Raw genomic sequence first — 17,573 nt, 5'->3', positions numbered from 1 at the left:
ATTGGTAAAGTAAAAGAGATAGAAAGAAAAAGTAATTATAGTATTGTTAGTGGAAAATAAGACTCATTCTTATTAGAGAGAAAAAAGTTACTAAAAATAGAAGGAGATAATTTTATGGGACACTCTAAAATAGAAATATTCTTATTTTTATGGGACAAATAAAATAAAATATAGAAGTACTTTTTTCGTACACTAAATTTGAAATTTACTCTAAAAATAGTGTGCACGTTGAGTATCACATATAACTGTGACCCCAAGCATTACTATTTTTTCGCCACATTTCTTCAATCCAAATTTTACGCTTCTGAGTAAAATTTGCGCGAAATTAAATCGTCATAAGACTAAGCAAAACCGTCGAGGAAGCCAAAACCAATTTATTTCCCACTAATTCTGAGTGTCACGTGTGTCTAACAAGATTGAAGACATACACGCCGCTCAATTATTTCCCCTGCTACAATACAAAAATTAAAAAAAATCAACAAAAAGGGCTGCCTTGCATTCAAAATTCCAAAGCAGATTCACAACTTGTGGGCACACCTATGTCTTAACTTTTAATCAAAACAAATCCCCAATTCAAAAATCCCATGTTACACGCCATAAAGTACTTCACTACTATGATAATCTTGAAATGGTAGTGTTAATTAACAATGGTCCTTGATTAGATAAGACTTAGAAATCCACGCTCTAGCTCACACTTTGATAATGCTTAATTAAATCAAATACTTCATCTACATCTGTCTCATTCAACATGATCATCTTCCCTTTTTTTTCGCAATTAAAATGACCACTTTCTAATTTTAAAAATAATATCTTCTCTCCTTATTATATTCAACTGTCTTTTTCCTCTCTCCTTTATTCCAACTAACCACACTTTCTAAAATTTCATGTTAGTCAAGAAGTAGATTCAAATTAGACCAACATATCTATATCTATAACTAGGTAGATCCCACTCTCTTTCAAAACCACCAAACACACACAGTGAAAGAGAGAGAGAGAAGGGGTGACGATGGCATCATCTCAGCACTACTCAATCTTGGTAATAAGAACAGTATGCGCGTTGTTGGTAGTGATAGCTGCTGCATCTGCATCCCAGAAAGATGCTGATAAAATAGCAAGTTTTCCCGGCCAACCGGCGGTCAATTTCCGGCAATATTCCGGCTACATAAGCGTGGACGAAAAGCAAGAAAGATTGTATTTTTACTACTTTGTGGAAGCAGAAAGCGAGGGTGCTTCAAAGCCTCTAGTCCTGTGGTTGAATGGAGGTATGTAAATAAAGATAAAGATAAATTTTTGAATGATAAGAAATTGAGCGGAAATGAAATGGTGCAGGGCCGGGCTGCTCTTCCATTGGAGCCGGTGCTTTCAGCGAGCACGGACCTTTTCAACCCTCTGGCAATTCTTTGGTCAAAAATCACTACAGCTGGAATAAAGGTTTTCTCTTTTTCCTTTTCTCCTTTTTTTACTCTTACTCTAACTTTTGTTTTTGTTTTGAACAGTGGCTAATATGTTGTACTTGGAATCACCTGCTGGAGTTGGATTCTCTTACTCTGCAAACCAATCTTTCTACCAATCCGTGAACGATGACATGACAGGTACGAGGTGGTCTTGAATCTTGATAACATCCCACATTTAGTTTGATAGTTAATGAAGATTATTACAGCAAGAGACAACCTTGTTTTCCTCGAGAATTGGTTCAAGAGATTCCCAGAATTCAACAACACAGAATTTTACATATCAGGAGAGAGCTATGGTGGTATGATCCATCTCCGAATTACTACTTTTTTCATTTAAGTTTAGCATTTTGAATCTTGGCTATTTGCATTTGCAGGGCATTATGTCCCACAGCTAGCACATCTCATTCTCCAATCCAAACCCAAGATCAATCTCAAAGGAATAGCAGTGAGTATTAGTAAATCACACAAAAGATGAAATAGTACTCCTACTAAATGATTAGAAATTTAGAATTCATAATAATCTTGTTTTGTTTTGCAGATAGGAAATCCTCTTCTTGAATTCAACACGGATTTCAACTCGAGGGCTGAGTATTTATGGTCACACGGCCTAATATCCGATGCCACATTGCATGACTTCACATTTGCTTGCAACTACTCCGAGATCAGGAGGCAGGCGGCCTCAGGAGCCCTCACCCCAGTCTGCCGTCGTGTCATCAAGCTCGTCTCCTCTGAGATGAGCCGTTTCATAGACGCCTACGATGTCACCCTCGACGTCTGCCTCTCCTCTCTCCAGCTGCAGTCTCTGCGTCTCAATCAAATGGTAATTGATCATTGATCCTTGTTTACTTTGCTGATTAAGATGCTTTTTTTTAACTCAATTTGTTTTTTCATTCTTCCAGCAAGATGAGCCTAAAGTGAATGTGTGTGTGGAGGATGAGACGATCGTCTACTTAAACAGGAAAGACGTGCAGGCAGCGTTCCACGCCCGACTCCCCAATGCCACCAGATGGAGCGTCTGCAGCGAGTAATTTTATCGTTTTCATATGCATAGACTCAAATCCGCCTCGCCATTCTTTCTAACTCACTCTACTCTGTTGCAGAGTGCTGCAGTACAATATGCAGGATCTCGAGATACCGACTATCCAAGTTGTGGGCGCACTTGTCAAGTCGAACATTCGAGTATTAGTCTACAGGTAAAGCCATTGCTTGTTGTACTTGTGTTTTTTCAGATACATATATTAATGATGCAAGGTTTCCTTTTGGTTTCCAGTGGTGATCAAGATTCTATTCTCCCACTCACCGGAACTCGAACACTGGTTAATGCACTTGCCAAAGAATTGGGCTTGAACACAACTGAGGCCTATGGTGTTTGGTTTGAAGGTGGACAGGTTAGGAATTCAAACTAGTCACCTTCTTTTCTTGTTTGGGGAATGGTCTAAATTTTTATTGATGAATCTTGATTATGAACTGCAATTTTGCAGGTTGGTGGATGGACACAAGTCTATGGTGACTTTCTATCATTTGCAACGATACGAGGAGCCTCTCACGAAGCCCCGTTTTCTCAGCCAGAGAGATCACTCGTTCTTTTCAGGTCGTTTGTCGAGGGAAAGCCGCTACCGCGAGTTAATGGGTTGGCCAAGGGGAAGAACACAGTGAGTTCTATGAACAGACTTGTGTAAACCTTCAAGGGAAGAAATAAACATGGTATTGAATTGGCTTTCTTGTGACATTCTTTTGCAATGATGTGTGATTGGGTTTCAGATTCAGTATATCTTCAGTCATTATATAGTTGAGACACAAGCAACTAACCATGATTTACACCAATGTTATAACACAATGCTTATCCAAATTTAATAGTACTTCTCTGATGTTCTGGTTCCCTTGTAATTACAAAGAGAAGTTACAAGGGAACCAGAACAAACACATACAAGCATTTATTTATATGGTTCACAACTAGCCAGATTTTCGTACAATAAATCTTTGTTTAGGATATCTAATCTATGGGGACAATATCATATCTGACGCACCAAGACACGATTATATAGAATAACAATATAACTCTCTCTTTTCCTATGCTAGTTACCGCAATCTAAGTCCTAAGAGCATCCGCAGCAGGCTCTTGTCCGTCTTTACCAGCGGCGGGGACGCCGCTCGTCCGCTGCTGCGAGCCGTCCGTCCTTGCCAGTGGCAGGACGGTGCTCTTAAATAAGAGCACGTCCGTGCCGCTGAGCAGGCTGACATGGCGGTACGCGATTGGCCAACGGCAATTCATTTTTTTTTTACTTTTTTTTAAAATTTGAATTTTAATTTAAAAAATTATTTTTAAATAAAAAAAAATATTTTTCTACTTCTCAATAAATTATATTTATTTTCTACACACTTTTAATTTATTTTTCAATTTTTTTCCCCAAAATTCACATTTTAATTATGTATTTTTATTTTTTACGAATTTTAATTATGTACTTTTTATTTTTTAGGATTTAATTATGTAATTTTTATATTTTAATGTATTTTTATATTGTAGAAATGTTTTTAGTAATTGAAGTATTTAAATTGAATAATAGAATAGTGGGACCCTTGAGCTTGTCCTTGCGGAAGAGTACGGATGTGGATGTTGTGCTCTTGCCTAAGGACAAGGAGTAAAAGTGGGTCCGGGTCCACCTTCGTGCTCTTATTTAAGAGCACGAATGGAGATGCACCAACACCGTATATTGATTGGTATTTTTATAGATTAGAATTAAATTACCACTGAGATGTCGTACTTGGATTAAACCAGCAATAAGCACTTATCTTTTTGCAATATACCACATTTCACTATGATCGTGAGATGTCGTACTTGGATTAAACCAGCAATAAGCACTTATCTTTTTGCAATATACCACATTTCACTATGATCGTCATTCAAGATAAGGGTGATTTTGGATCGAACTAGCATTCATTCACCATAACCAATAGTGACACGGCCTTTAAACTTTATGACTATTATTGGGTATAGTTCAAATGTGGCTGTACTAGTTTGATATCATATGATTTTGTGGGTATAAATTACAAAGGAAAAAAACGACATTTTATTTTCTAATCTGAAGGCTCTCTATAAAAAAATAAAATGCTGAAGACTTTCTATAAAAGAAAATGTTCCAATTCATTTTAAGTGGGCTGATGCAAACATTCCATGCTTCGTGACCAACATTTATATTGCACATACAACAAGACTCAACTTACAATTATTAAAATCAAGATATGTTATAGTAGTAAATAAAGAGTGGGGTAGTTCAATCGATTGTAAATAGTACTCCGTAATACTTTATGTTGGTATTTTCAATTTCGATCGATTGCGTATCAAGTGCTTCAATTACTTGGTCACTTTTTTTTTATAAGAAAAATCAAATGCTGAAAGTACAATACGACAAACTATTTAAGATACCTTGCTGCCACGATCCGCTGAGATTTAGTCCTTTGTCACTTCGATTCGTTTCTCTTCCATTTCTTTTTTTATTTAGTGAAGCTACCGTGTATTGGATTATGACTGAACGCCTCTAAATCAGAATCCCGGCTAGATACTCCCACCGTCCCATAAAATATGGGCAATAGGTCGAGCTCCACAAACAAGCTTTCTACGCTTTATGCGAACGAGTTCAGTATTTGGCCGTGCTCCCATAGCGACAAAGGGCTGAATCTCGGTGGATCGTGGCAGCAAGGCCACTCTGCCGCTTACAATACCCCATCGCGTAATTAAATCGTCTGCGATTACCAAGAAGTTTGAAACCCCGGGGTAGGAAATCCAAAGTGCAGCAAGAGAAAGTAAAAGAAGCAAAAACATCCCAACACCAAATAGCTCCAAAATAGAATTAAACCAAAGTTAAACCCACAGCGTCACCACGCCAAAACACACAACACCGCCACAAGAGAAGGTAAAATTAACCAGAGCTAAGAGTTCAATTGATAGTTAGCGCAACATGGTGGATCTAGGATTCAGAAATGAAAGGGGCGAACATGGTTATTTTACGTTTTGGTCGGGGGTAATTAGTCGCACTGGGCCCCTCCAGTTCCCAGATCAGCCACTTATGTTGGTATTCTTATCTAATTCGACAATGTAGATCTATCCGCACATATCTTATTGAGCGAGAAAATATTCACTAGTCCATATATACTAAAATGGCACTATAACTTGGTGTATTCAACTAATGATTTTTTTGACAAATGAAAGCATAGAAGTCCACATCCAATTAGATATACAAATTACGAAATTGTTTTTGAGACGTTAATTGAACCACTTTTTATGGAAAATTAAATCATGTTTATATGGAAATTAGCAAATGTTACGGCTCCCATATGTAATATATATGCATACTTATTTTGTGGTAACTATCTTTGTATCCCATATGTAATATATATGCAGGTTTGTGTTAAAATGACAACACCTCTTAAAGTGACACTGTGACACCACGTAACCAGCAATATACACAGCAATAGTATAAATGCTAGATTGGATATTGCTGGCCGAGAAAAAATTGTTGTAAATTGTTGTCTAGTGTATTGGATATTCTTGTCTAGTGCATTGAATATTGCTGGCCGAGAAAATTTACCCTTGAACATTTTTTATGATTGCTACATGGCAACTGATTATTCGTCCACGTGTAAAATGATTGGCTAGGAATAATGATATAGTGTTACTTTAATAGGTATTGTCATTTTAACGTAGCCCTATATGTACATACTTATTTTGTGGTAACTATCTTTATGTCCCATATGTAATATATATGCATACTTATTTTGCGGCGACTATCTTTGTGTTAATCAGTATTACAATAGAATAAAAGTTAGACTATTAAAAGCGTACGTGATAGCCAGGGTCACTTAGAAGACTGCATATGTATGTGAATGTAAATTATCATATACTAGTAACTAAATAAATAAATGTCATTTTAAATGTGTGGATTGATAAGTTTATAATCTTTCATTAAATTTAAAATCACCTAATTTTCTAACTATTCTGTTTTATCTTCGCTTTTCACTTATATAATTATATATAAAAATAAATAAGAAAAAAATTATACCTATACGATTTCAAACAATGCTAATATAGTGTTGTTGTACAATTACGTACGGAAGGCAATCGGTAATGTCCATATATAAATATTATGCAATTTTCTACCGAAAGTGGTTCAATTAATGTCTTAAAAATAATTCCGTGATTTGTAAATCTAATTGATTTTGAGCCCTTTTACTTCTATTTGGTAAAAAAAAAATCTTTGATTGAACACACCAAGTTCTAGTGTCATTTTCGTATCCGTGAATTGAAGAAAACATTTCTAATCAACTAGAATGTAAGATGCTAAAACAATAAATTTGAGCTAAATTCTACTAGTTTTTCTAGCTAGAGTGAACTACAAAATAGGTCTCTACGTATGACAAGTCGAACGCTAGAGGTACTCATGTTTAAAAAAATGCATTGTAAGCCTCTACGTATGGGCATAATATCATTTCAGACCATTTTTCACTATTTTGAGTCTTTTATACCCTTTTCCCCTCAATTTTAACCTAAATGTAATTCCAATGATGTTTTAGTCTTTTTCATTTTTATTACTATGTACTATGTTTATTTTATATTAAAATATTATTTTTATTTAATCCACAAATATTATAAATTTAATTAAATTGATAAATTAAAATACTTATCAAACTAAAATAAAAACATAAATTATTCTTATGATAACTATTAAAAAGAAGTAAAATATTTTAGTTAAACTAAAATAAATCATAATTTCTCAATTAGGTTAATATTAAAATTAAATAGAAGAGGTTTAACTAAAATATCAAACGTAAATCCTAATATTTCGACAATCCATTTCTATTTAGTTTAACTAAAATAAAAACATAAATTATTTTAATTTATCAATCTAATTAAATTTATAATATTTATGGATTAAATGAAAATAATATTTTAATAAAATAAACATAGTACATAGTAATAAAAATGAAAAAGACTAAAACATCATTGGAATTACATTTAGGTTAAAATTGAGGGGAAAAGGGTATAAAAGACTCAAAATGGTGAAAAAAGTCTGAAATGATATTATACCCATACGTAGAGGCTTACAATGCATTTTTTTAAACATGGGTACTTCTATCGTTCGACTTGTTATACGTAGAGGCTAATTTTGTAGTTCACTCTTAATAATAATACATGAACTTTCGATCAGTTAGATTTCCAATTAAAATTGATTTGCCAAAATTGAAAATGACGTGTCTATAAAAATAATTTTGTTTCGATCAAAATAATGTCTCTGTTATTTTAATTGAAATTAGGTCAAAATTGATTTTAATTTGCCAAACCAACTTTAATAATTCGGAATTTTAATTAGATTTTAAGGAAAAAAACAGAGATTCGTACATTGATTTTGGTGGGATACGAATTTCAAAGAATTCAATGAACCAAGCAAATATAGTACAGTATGTAACTGGTAATTACCAAATCAGCAAACTATAGGTTTTACTCTGATTTGTTCACGTATAGGATTTAAGTTGACACCAGCTTAAGATTAACTTTAATTATAGCTTAACAACTGTAATTAGTTCAATTTTTTGGCAGTTGTCCCATCTAAATCTTGTTAAATTAAATAAGGAATGTCAGATCTAGTTCATAATGATTAGATAAATTCTCCGGTATGTTAATTTTTAAGAATAAATCTAACTTATGATTGACTAGAACAACATTCATTATTGATTTATTAATCAAAATATTCGAAGTAAGGCACTCGTATATCTGTGTGTATATTCACACTTTTTTATAGCTTGGTTGAAATTTCGGATTCATCGTGAACTTAGAAGCTGCAAAGAAGTTAACTTTGTTTTCCGGAGGTGTGTGTTACTTCGCTCTTATCTTGATCACTTGGCTAGCTTTTTGAGGTCCTTCTACTGTTTTAGTTTGTTGTCTTGTTGTGCTTAATGGTGCTTTCAAAGTGTATGATTCTGCGATTTGTTTTTGCTTAGTTTTTATTTTTAGTGGTGTCTTTTTTTGTTGGTGTCTTTTGGAACGTGCAGTAGAGTAGGTGATACTTTTTCTTTATTTGGTTGTCTTCGTTATTTCACTCACCTATCGTTATGGCTTGAGCATATAAGGCTTTGCCTCTATTTTATATTAAAATAAAACTAGTGAAATAGCATGTTACAGCAATTATAAATACTATAGATATAGTACTATAATAGATTAACTTTATCATAATTTTTGAAGAAATTACATGTAAAAAATGCTTATACAATATAAAAATACATATAACTATTATATGAATGGTTACTATTTTGGATATAAAAAAGGGTAAAAATACACACTTTCATAACACTAGTATATCTTGAAAATGTATTGCTTTTCCCGTCCCACAATATAATTGCATGATGATCAATTAATTTCTTTAAAGAAATGTATCATATTTTTGTAGCTCCATCTCCATATATATTATTTCCCATTTTGATACAAGTGATTTAAACTAGTTGTGAGCAGAAATGTGTTGGCGGAGTTGTGAGAATGGAATGGGCATTCATATATAGTTGGGTGCAACTTTATTTTGGTGGTTGGGAAAAATAAAGATGTAAAATACAAAATTGTATCGACTGTAACTTTGTAGCATGGGAAAGGATGTAGAGACAATATCATTTGCACAAAGAAAGTGTTCACCATGTATATTAATTTTCTGATATTCCTATCCCATCTTTGTGGCCCCTCATTAAGTCTTATTTGTCTTAGTCTTTTATCTAATGATTATGTGGCCATACTTAATTTAGCAATAAAAGAAAACAATTAAAAAAACCATGCATGTTAAAATTCCTTTTTGCTCTTGCTTCTCTGAACCAAAATACACCTATAATTTTACCTTCATATAAAATTGAGAAAATACTACAATATGTAAGTCAGAGAAACTAATGCTGTAGTGGCATCCAAATTCCAAAATATATAGAAATGTGCATTTTTGGTGATTAATTTACATTGTGGGTTTAACTTAATGGTAATTAAACTGTGGATTAACGTTAATTTGTTGAGGGGAAGAATGATAAGATCTCTGTAGTGAAAGCAGGCCCTTCCTTCTTCAGTCTTCACTGAGAAAAAAATCAGGAAAATTGATATCATCATTATGGCTATCATTAAAGTTTAACAAAGTTCTATTCATTATATTTTTGACTAATTGATTGCAGCAGTTGTTAGACGACTACATTTATTGCACAATATTGTAAAAATCATTCCCTCTTAGCCATTATTTTCTCGAATAGATGTGATTGGAGTTGATAAAGAAATATAAAAATGATATATTAATGTGTGTCTTGTCATTTGCCTTTATCATAATTATTTTATTTAATCAATTTGGTAAGAGCAATAGTATAAATAAATAAAAAGAATTAAAGAGTGAAATTCATGAATAGTGTAAGTAAAAAAGATGTTGGTTGTGATTTGTGAGTGTTAAGAAACTAAGGAACGGATAAGAGACGATGCATTTTAGATGTTCTTATATATATTCAAAAAAATAATTAATGAGTATTTTTATTGTGAAATTGATAATTGTGTTGTTTGATGGAGTGCAAAGCATTTCAACAATAAAATTATGTGATTGAATTTAAATAATTATATCAATCCTAATTCCTATCTAAAAACAAAGGAACGGCTTCTTGATATGACACCAAATGTTGAATAATTGAAGAATTTCAATGCTTTAAATCAAAAGTATTCTAGTATCAAATTATTATGTACTTAGGAAATGCAACAAGCCAAATGCATCAAGTTGTACCTTCCATTTTGAATAGCAATAAAAAAATATCAGATTTTGTATTCTAAATTTATGTTCACCGGATCTTTCTTTCTGAATAAATTTTGTCATATCTTATATTCTCAACAATTCTCATGTAATAAGAAAATTAGACTGACTTCTACCTTTCTACTACATGTGCTCATTTCTCATGAATCATGATATCCATACATCTCAATACAAATTTTCATGATGCAACATAAAACATATGGCACATCTATATAAATAGATATATACATTTTTCTAAAAAAGGCCTTCTGTATTCAACACAAAAGTATCAGAAAATTTTGAGGAAAAAAACTAATTAATAACTTTCATGTAAGGAAACTTACTACCAGATTTATAATGTTAGCATGTGGCAGGTGTGAGAACACTTATTCAAATTACATCTCACTAACTATTTATCAATATCCCAAAAGATCTTCCACAGTTAAAAATATTAAATTCATCACCATTTTAGCCAAAATTTCACAACAGAAAGGAAAACAACTTTTTCAGATGTCAAACTTATGAGTTTCACCCAAAAATTAAATTATATATATACATATATTTTGCTGCCTTCCCACACAAAAAAGTGAGTGGCATAACTTTTTACACAGACAGCATACTTATAAGCCAATTCCACTAAGAAAAAAAAAGAAACTTTCCCCATCAAAACAAATAGCCTCTCTCCACCAAACCAAAAATATGACATGACCCAATATTAGTGAAAAAAATCATTTTCTTTTGTTGAGCTTTTCATGTATGTGTGTGTGGATCTGTGCACAAAATAGGCTCTGAAATCAGCAAGAGTGAAAAGTAGAGTTTTTCAGATAGAAATTTCTACTATTAGTAGGCTGCAAATTCCATGCAAATTTGTCCTTCTCTCCCCACCATTTTGACTTAATGTTGTTAAACAACTCATGCTTGGTTTGAGCTAAGTAAGTTTGAGTTGAGATGGGAAGTAGAAGAAGAGAAGTAGTGTGGCTTCTTCTAGTGCTCATGCTTTTAGTGTTGGAGAATCAATGTTGTGCAGATGGGAGCAGAAGATTCATTCAAGCTAATAAAAAGGGTTTACCATCATCATCAACAACCACCTTAAATCCTGCAAGAATCGACAGAAATTACTACAAAGGAGGAGTGGTTTCAGACAAGGATGATGGAGTGTTTGGAGGTGAAAAGAGAAGAGTATACACTGGTCCTAATCCTCTACACAACAGGTAAGAAGTTGTGGGAATTTCCCAAAAACAAAAAAATAATAATTATATTACTGTATGAGATATAAATCTTGATTTTCTCATTCAAGGAGTAAATGTTAGCTTCTTCTTCTTCTTTATTTTTTGTTTTCTTCTCCATTTGTTTTCTATGCTTTGCCTCAGTACAGAAGGAATATTGTTTTTGAAGAGAGAGAGAGAGAGATCAGCCTTGTATATGAAAGTCATGTTTTTATTTAATTTTTGTTTGATTTAAGAATAAATAAATAACACAAACCTGAATTGTTTTGTGTTTTCTACCCCATATGTGCCATGGTTTCTGAATAATCAATTAATGTTTGATCGTTGGTGTGATGAAGAAATATTTAAATGCCTGTCTCTCCAATATTATTAGTCCATGATATTGTTTGTATGAGGAAAGAATATTATTTGATTTTTAATCATTCCATTTTTAATTTATCACTTGAAGGAAAGTAATAACGAAGTAAAATTCTTGTTTTTTTAGAACACGTACATTATAATTAGTAGACATGTCTACATATGGATGTTCATATGCGAAAATACATGAAAACAACATATCATCATGTAGCTAGGTACTACTCGAGCGTGCACCTATATCTTCGAAAAATGAATGAGAAAAATAAAATTAAATAAATAAATAAATAAATAAATAAGGCAAAGGGCAGTCATGCATACTATGAAACATATGCAAGTTTTGTTTTTATTTAAATTTATGTATATTAGAAGTATCTTTAATCCAAAATACTTGGGACCCACGACATCAATGTAGCTCTTTCCTTTCGGCCATAAATCAGTAGCTGTAAATATTTTTGAAATTTCAAAATGATTGTAACTGTAAATGGTGTGTAGAGTTGAATTTACTCAATCTTATTTACAAAATTTAATTTGTGCGCCCACCCTCTAATGATTCAAGCTGTCCCCATTTGTCTGTTTGTTTTCTTACATCTTCCAAAATGAATACACAACCTTTGATTTAAAAAATAGGTTAGCTTAGATCATCTGTCCAAACAACAATCTAACAAACTACTCTTCTTCAAGATTTTGAATTTGTTTCTTAGGCAAACCAAACCTATATGATATGAGACCTATTTGAAAATCTAGTTGTAAACTTCAATATCTTGAATTAGTCCAACCTTTTGTCTTTGGATTAGGTGAGTTGTTTAATAACAATCGTGTCTAATAAAAGGAATGAAATGTACCTCATCAATAGGTCATGCTGTCATCACACATATTTAACCCCCTCAAATTTAGGTGTTTATCACTTCTAAATTGGCACAGTTTAGTTTGAAAATGATAATTTGATGTTGACGTTGTTGTTGCTTATATATATTTTAAATATATTTGAGGCTACACCAGATCACCTCTTTTTATGTATATTACTCCATGCTTCCCTTAGATGACAATTACCATTTTGGAATGTCCCTCAAAATTAGATCAATTTTATTTAAAAAAACCTTTTTTAGTCTATTGAGATGAATCTCATTCTTCATTAATAATACTTTAATCGCTTTTTCTTTCTATCTCTCTCTTACCTTACTAATTATGCATTAAAATCTACGCCGTTTCAAATATTGTACTATAACTTTTAGGGACGGAGGGAGTATTTCCCTTTCTTTCATCATGACAGACAAAAGCTGTATTGATGATTCTGTTTATTATTTGTATTACATGTGTTAACAGAGAGTTAAAGGATCAAAATTGGAGACAGTTGCTATATAAAAACTGAAAACGCAGAGTCAAATTGAGCATAAAAAAAGGAAATTGAAATAACATGAAACCGAAATATGTTTCCTGATTTGTAAAGAAGCATGGACCACAAATCCACCTATTTCATGCTACAATAACACAGACTGCTACCAGTTTTTCGGAAAATATGTTTGTGCAAAACTTCAATAATAATTCAATTCAAAAGTTAAATTACCCTACCCACACCATCCATCCCAATAAACATAAACGAATTTTTCTCTGGAAATAAATAAATAAAAGCTTAGTCAAAATGATTCCATCATTCCACTTCCAACACCGTTGAAATTTGAATGAATGTGATTGACTAAACCCTTTAAAGTGTGTAGTCAATTCAAAAAAGGTAGTACTACATTTTTTCAATGTCGATTTCTCTAGGTTTATCAAAGTCACACATTATATAAAATAAAATCTGCATTCTCTTTTTCATGTCTGAGGATCCATATAATCCATTACAGACGTCTCTCTCTAGATCCTTCCGTCGTATAAACTAGGAGACGAGACGACCTTCGTATACGTAACATGTACTAGTATTAAAGAGAAGCCAACTACCAAATATGTATAGGGAGTGTGGTGTGATTATACAGGAAAAGGACCACTGCATAAAATGCTTCATAAATGCTTGTTTGTCACATAACAGTGAAGGCCATATATAACAAGAACTGACTCAGAAACGACACCACACTACTTAAATGACTCCTGCACAACCAGGGCCCTTGCCCACATGTAAACAAATTTATAAAAATCCAAACACATTATCATACACCCTAGTTTTTTTTTTTTTTACGACCCAGAGAGTGCGGTCGGATTAAGAGGAGCAACTCCCAAGTACACCTCAGGACACATGGAGCTGAAACTGATGAGAGATATGATCAAACTTAGCTGACAGCGAGCTGCTGATGCTCGGATCGATGTAAACGGGGACAATCAATGCTCTGCAAGGGTCCTATCAGTGCCAAACCTATCAATTTCCTTCATAAATATGGATCAGAATCACATTTCTTTCTGTGAATGACAATCATGACTAGAGATCATCATGCAACTGTATCAGCCAAGTTTCTCAGAGACGCAGTCGTAAACTCCAGATGCAGACACCACTCAACTCAAGTGTAAACCAGCATCTAAGCTATAAGCATCCATGTTCACAACAGGTACTATATTTCCATAAACAGATAAAGCATATGCTTAGAATTTAGATAACAAAATAGGCATCTTATAGACTTAAATCAAAAAGACACTGAGAACGAGAAGAGAGCAAGGGAGAGGGGGGAGAATAGAGCGAAAGCATATTGGTAGGAGAAGAGACGTTATAAACCTTTTTGGCCGTGCACTGCAGCAGGGAAGCTTTAAAGCTTAGAAGCATTAGTCAAGGTTATGCGCAAGGAAATCAAAGCTTTAGAACTCGATGGTCGACCCACATGTTTAGAAATACAATCTCTAGCCATAATGAGTTTTCCGAGATCCACATGTACTTTCACTCCAAGACCGATGAGCATATAAACGACATCTTCAGTGACAACATTTTCAGTAGCACCTTTGGCATATGGGCATCCGCTGTGCAAAAGCCCATCTGCCAGATGAAACCACTAATCTAATATCTAATGACAATATAACAAAACCAACGCCACCCAATTACAAAACTCAAGAAAATTTGGTAAATTTATAAAGGGATGTGACAGAAAGAGGAACAGTTAGTTCTTAGGAACTTGAGAACTAGCCGGGGAAGATAGCTCACTTTCAGTGATAACAGAATGGCAGTACCTAGATGATGATACACATCAAGAGCTAGAAGTCTAGAAGTCTCTCTTCAGATGTTAGAAGTCTGTAAGTCTACCTTTTAATTTTGTCTTTTGATAGAATTACGCTGTAGTTTACTTGAGGATTGAGAGCAATTTACCATAGGGCCTCGTGAGAGGATTATCATTTATTTTGTTCCAGTTTACATATCATTTATATTTTCAGTTTTTACTGCCCGTTGTCAGTCATCCATCACCTCTTTCTGTAACAGATGATGGAAAACAAACAAAGACAGCTAGATACTCATACACAAACATATTGTAGCTAAGCTAGCAAGTCCATACTTCTGACTTAATAATCTTCTTCTAATCTTAGTACTACTTAGCAACCTACATAACAAAAAACGCTAGATCAGATCATATTTTTCATGTAGTATGAAGTTCTTGAATGAGTGTCTGGAGCCTACTACAACTACAAGACAAGAAAGAATCTCTATATAAATTACAAGAACCAGCTCAGCAGTTTGAACTTCTATGATAAAAAAAAAATTAAAATTATACCGGGAGTGCTAGCACCTAATCGTCTAACCAAGGGATATTTCAGCACAACCCATATTTTTATAAGTTCTTCAGCAACAGATGCTACTTTTGATGGAGGTACAACTCCTTCCATAGGACAACCAACAACACATGATATATATCTGCAAAAATTAACCATAATGTCTTTAAACAAAGAAAATCGGTTGTATCAGTTCGAATAGCAAGATCAACCATAAATCAAATAAAGACCTGTTAGTGAATAACAGTGTGTTCTGTGATTCCCAAATTCAAATTGTCAGCATTTAGAACCATGTTGTAAAGCAATATCTAGTTATTACATTACTGGAGGATGTTTCTTAAGGTGATCCGATGATCCAACTACTCCCTCATAAAACGAAGATGGATACAAGCAGAACTTCGAACTTTTATGTCTTAAACAAAGATCGTTCAAACTTAGAAATAGCAACAGAGACAACCCCTAGTCTCTAGATACTAGCTTTTGCACAACAATAGCAAGTAAACATGAAATCTACCAATATAGCACACTGTCCCATCTCAAATAATAAGTTTTGAAGTAGAAAGAGCAAGGCGTCAAGGCATACCCACGAACAGGAACTTTGTGGTTTTAGCAGCAAGGGCAACATCACAGTACAGAGCAGGACTATCTTCAATGCTGCAATTTAAATTTGATCTGGAAAATGACTCAGACACAGCAGCAAACACTGCCACTTCCTTTTCCCCAACTGCCATAGCAGCCTCAAAACCCTTGAACAATGGAATGAGGAATTAAAAGGAATCTTCTACCACTTAATACAGCATATGAAGGTTGTAACTGTTAGTATCATATAAAATGCTCTTACTTTGAGACTTGGGGTTAAAACAGCATATCTAGAATGCCCAAAGCCCTGAATGGCTGACACATTACATCATTTGCAAAGGCTAGACTGTAGTTACATTTAACCATATCAACAAACCAAAATAGCGTATCATAACCATAACCATAACAATCTAGCAATGAAGATTACTCTAGCACCAATTAAGTAGTATCTACTCCAGTTAAAGCCATTAGGAACAGTGAATTATGTCCAAGATAAGCTTTTTTCATCTACACTGGATATCTCCAGTATGATGCAGGGAGCTATAATGACGATTGACTATGCAGGATCCCAGTTCTTTGTTTGATAAAGATGCTTCTTCTTCATTTCTACATAGAAAATTTCTATTTGGAATAATGGAAAAAAGTGAAGGCATAAACATGTAATGTAAGTGCAAAATGTGAAATACCCAAATTCCCAAAAAATGGAAATTAGGTCACTGCAACATCAAATTAACATTCCAACCGAATGCTCCCTCCAACTACAATCAAACACAAAAATTCAAACTTGGTGAATCACCAACTAACACAACCTCTTCCCCTTGATGCATTTCATGAAATACTTAATTCTGCACAATCAAAATCTCCACATAAATCTCAAAGCATGCCCACAAATAAGCAAACATAAATCTAACTCTCCAATCGTTAAACTTGAAATACCTAAAATGAGCATGTCATCCATTTCATAACAAGGCCAAATGGGGAAATATACTTTGTATATCGAATTGACCTAAATCTCCGCAATTTACCCAAGGACTCCAGCAACGACATCGAATCAACTGCAAAAAAAAATAGGAATTCCTTCAAACTGAGCACAAGAATCAACAAAAACTAAAAAAATTTGGACCATTTCTCGATTTATGCGTGTCATCCTTGCGCAGGGGCCATGCTAATCTTCTCTGTATCGTTCCAATTTTATCGGATGTCCCCGAAGGGACGAACGTAGCAGCTGCGTAGTGATTAATAAAGACACAGAAAGCGGTATGCTTATCCGATGTGGGATAACTACAACTTCCATTTTGTGGCATTGGGCTGGGCTTTCTCTGTTACTATGTAAATTAATTTATATACTTGTAAAGTACTTTAAATGATGGGATGTACGTATTAATCGCTATGAATCATATACCTCAATTGAATTACTCTTTGTACAACACTAATTTTTGCAGTTAGGACAATTCAATTATGGAAGCTTCAACATATTAATTAATCTCCATTAT

General features: G+C 33.6%; 2 protein-coding genes and 1 non-coding gene across 27 annotated transcripts; 1 reads left to right on the top strand and 2 right to left on the bottom strand.

Annotated features, from left to right (window-relative positions):
• The first annotated feature begins 951 nt into the window (after nt 1-951).
• Nucleotides 952-3,220, top strand: LOC125192108 (serine carboxypeptidase-like 45). The gene is made up of 10 exons (XM_048089565.1): nt 952-1,262; nt 1,330-1,431; nt 1,497-1,592; nt 1,661-1,753; nt 1,829-1,899; nt 1,993-2,274; nt 2,354-2,478; nt 2,555-2,647; nt 2,725-2,842; nt 2,936-3,220. The coding sequence occupies exons 1-10, from the start codon at nt 1,007-1,009 to the stop codon at nt 3,131-3,133; spliced, it is 1,434 nt and encodes a 477-aa protein (XP_047945522.1). The 5' UTR covers nt 952-1,006; the 3' UTR covers nt 3,134-3,220.
• A 10,568-nt stretch (nt 3,221-13,788) lies between these two features.
• LOC125196310 (3-hydroxy-3-methylglutaryl-CoA lyase, cytoplasmic-like) lies at nt 13,789-17,387 on the bottom strand. Of its 25 annotated transcripts, none has more exons than XR_007171853.1 (7): nt 17,204-17,373; nt 17,069-17,135; nt 16,343-16,395; nt 16,085-16,247; nt 15,504-15,643; nt 14,522-14,776; nt 13,789-14,167 (listed from the first exon to the last, which is right to left on the bottom strand). XR_007171853.1 is itself a non-coding variant. In XM_048094767.1 (6 exons), exons 1-5 carry the CDS (start codon nt 17,225-17,227, stop codon nt 14,553-14,555), a joined length of 531 nt encoding a protein of 176 aa, XP_047950724.1. In that variant the 5' UTR covers nt 17,228-17,387; the 3' UTR covers nt 13,789-14,178; nt 14,522-14,552. The 25 variants fall into 25 exon arrangements, 9 of the variants coding, with proteins under 9 accessions (XP_047950724.1, XP_047950725.1, XP_047950726.1 ...); XR_007171854.1 differs by having other exon boundaries at nt 14,522-14,760; XR_007171852.1 differs by lacking the exon at nt 15,504-15,643 and having other exon boundaries at nt 14,522-14,760; nt 17,204-17,382.
• LOC125197712 lies at nt 17,192-17,294 on the bottom strand. The gene has a single exon (XR_007172238.1). It is a non-coding gene; the product is annotated as a U6 spliceosomal RNA (small nuclear RNA).
• Nucleotides 17,388-17,573: the final 186 nt, after the last annotated feature.

The sequence above is a fragment of the Salvia hispanica genome, chromosome 6 (genome assembly GCF_023119035.1).
Source record: "Salvia hispanica cultivar TCC Black 2014 chromosome 6, UniMelb_Shisp_WGS_1.0, whole genome shotgun sequence".
Classification (NCBI taxonomy): domain Eukaryota; kingdom Viridiplantae; phylum Streptophyta; class Magnoliopsida; order Lamiales; family Lamiaceae; genus Salvia; species Salvia hispanica.
The sequence above is the reverse complement of the archived record's forward strand: the minus strand, read 5'-3'. Positions and strand labels throughout refer to the sequence as shown.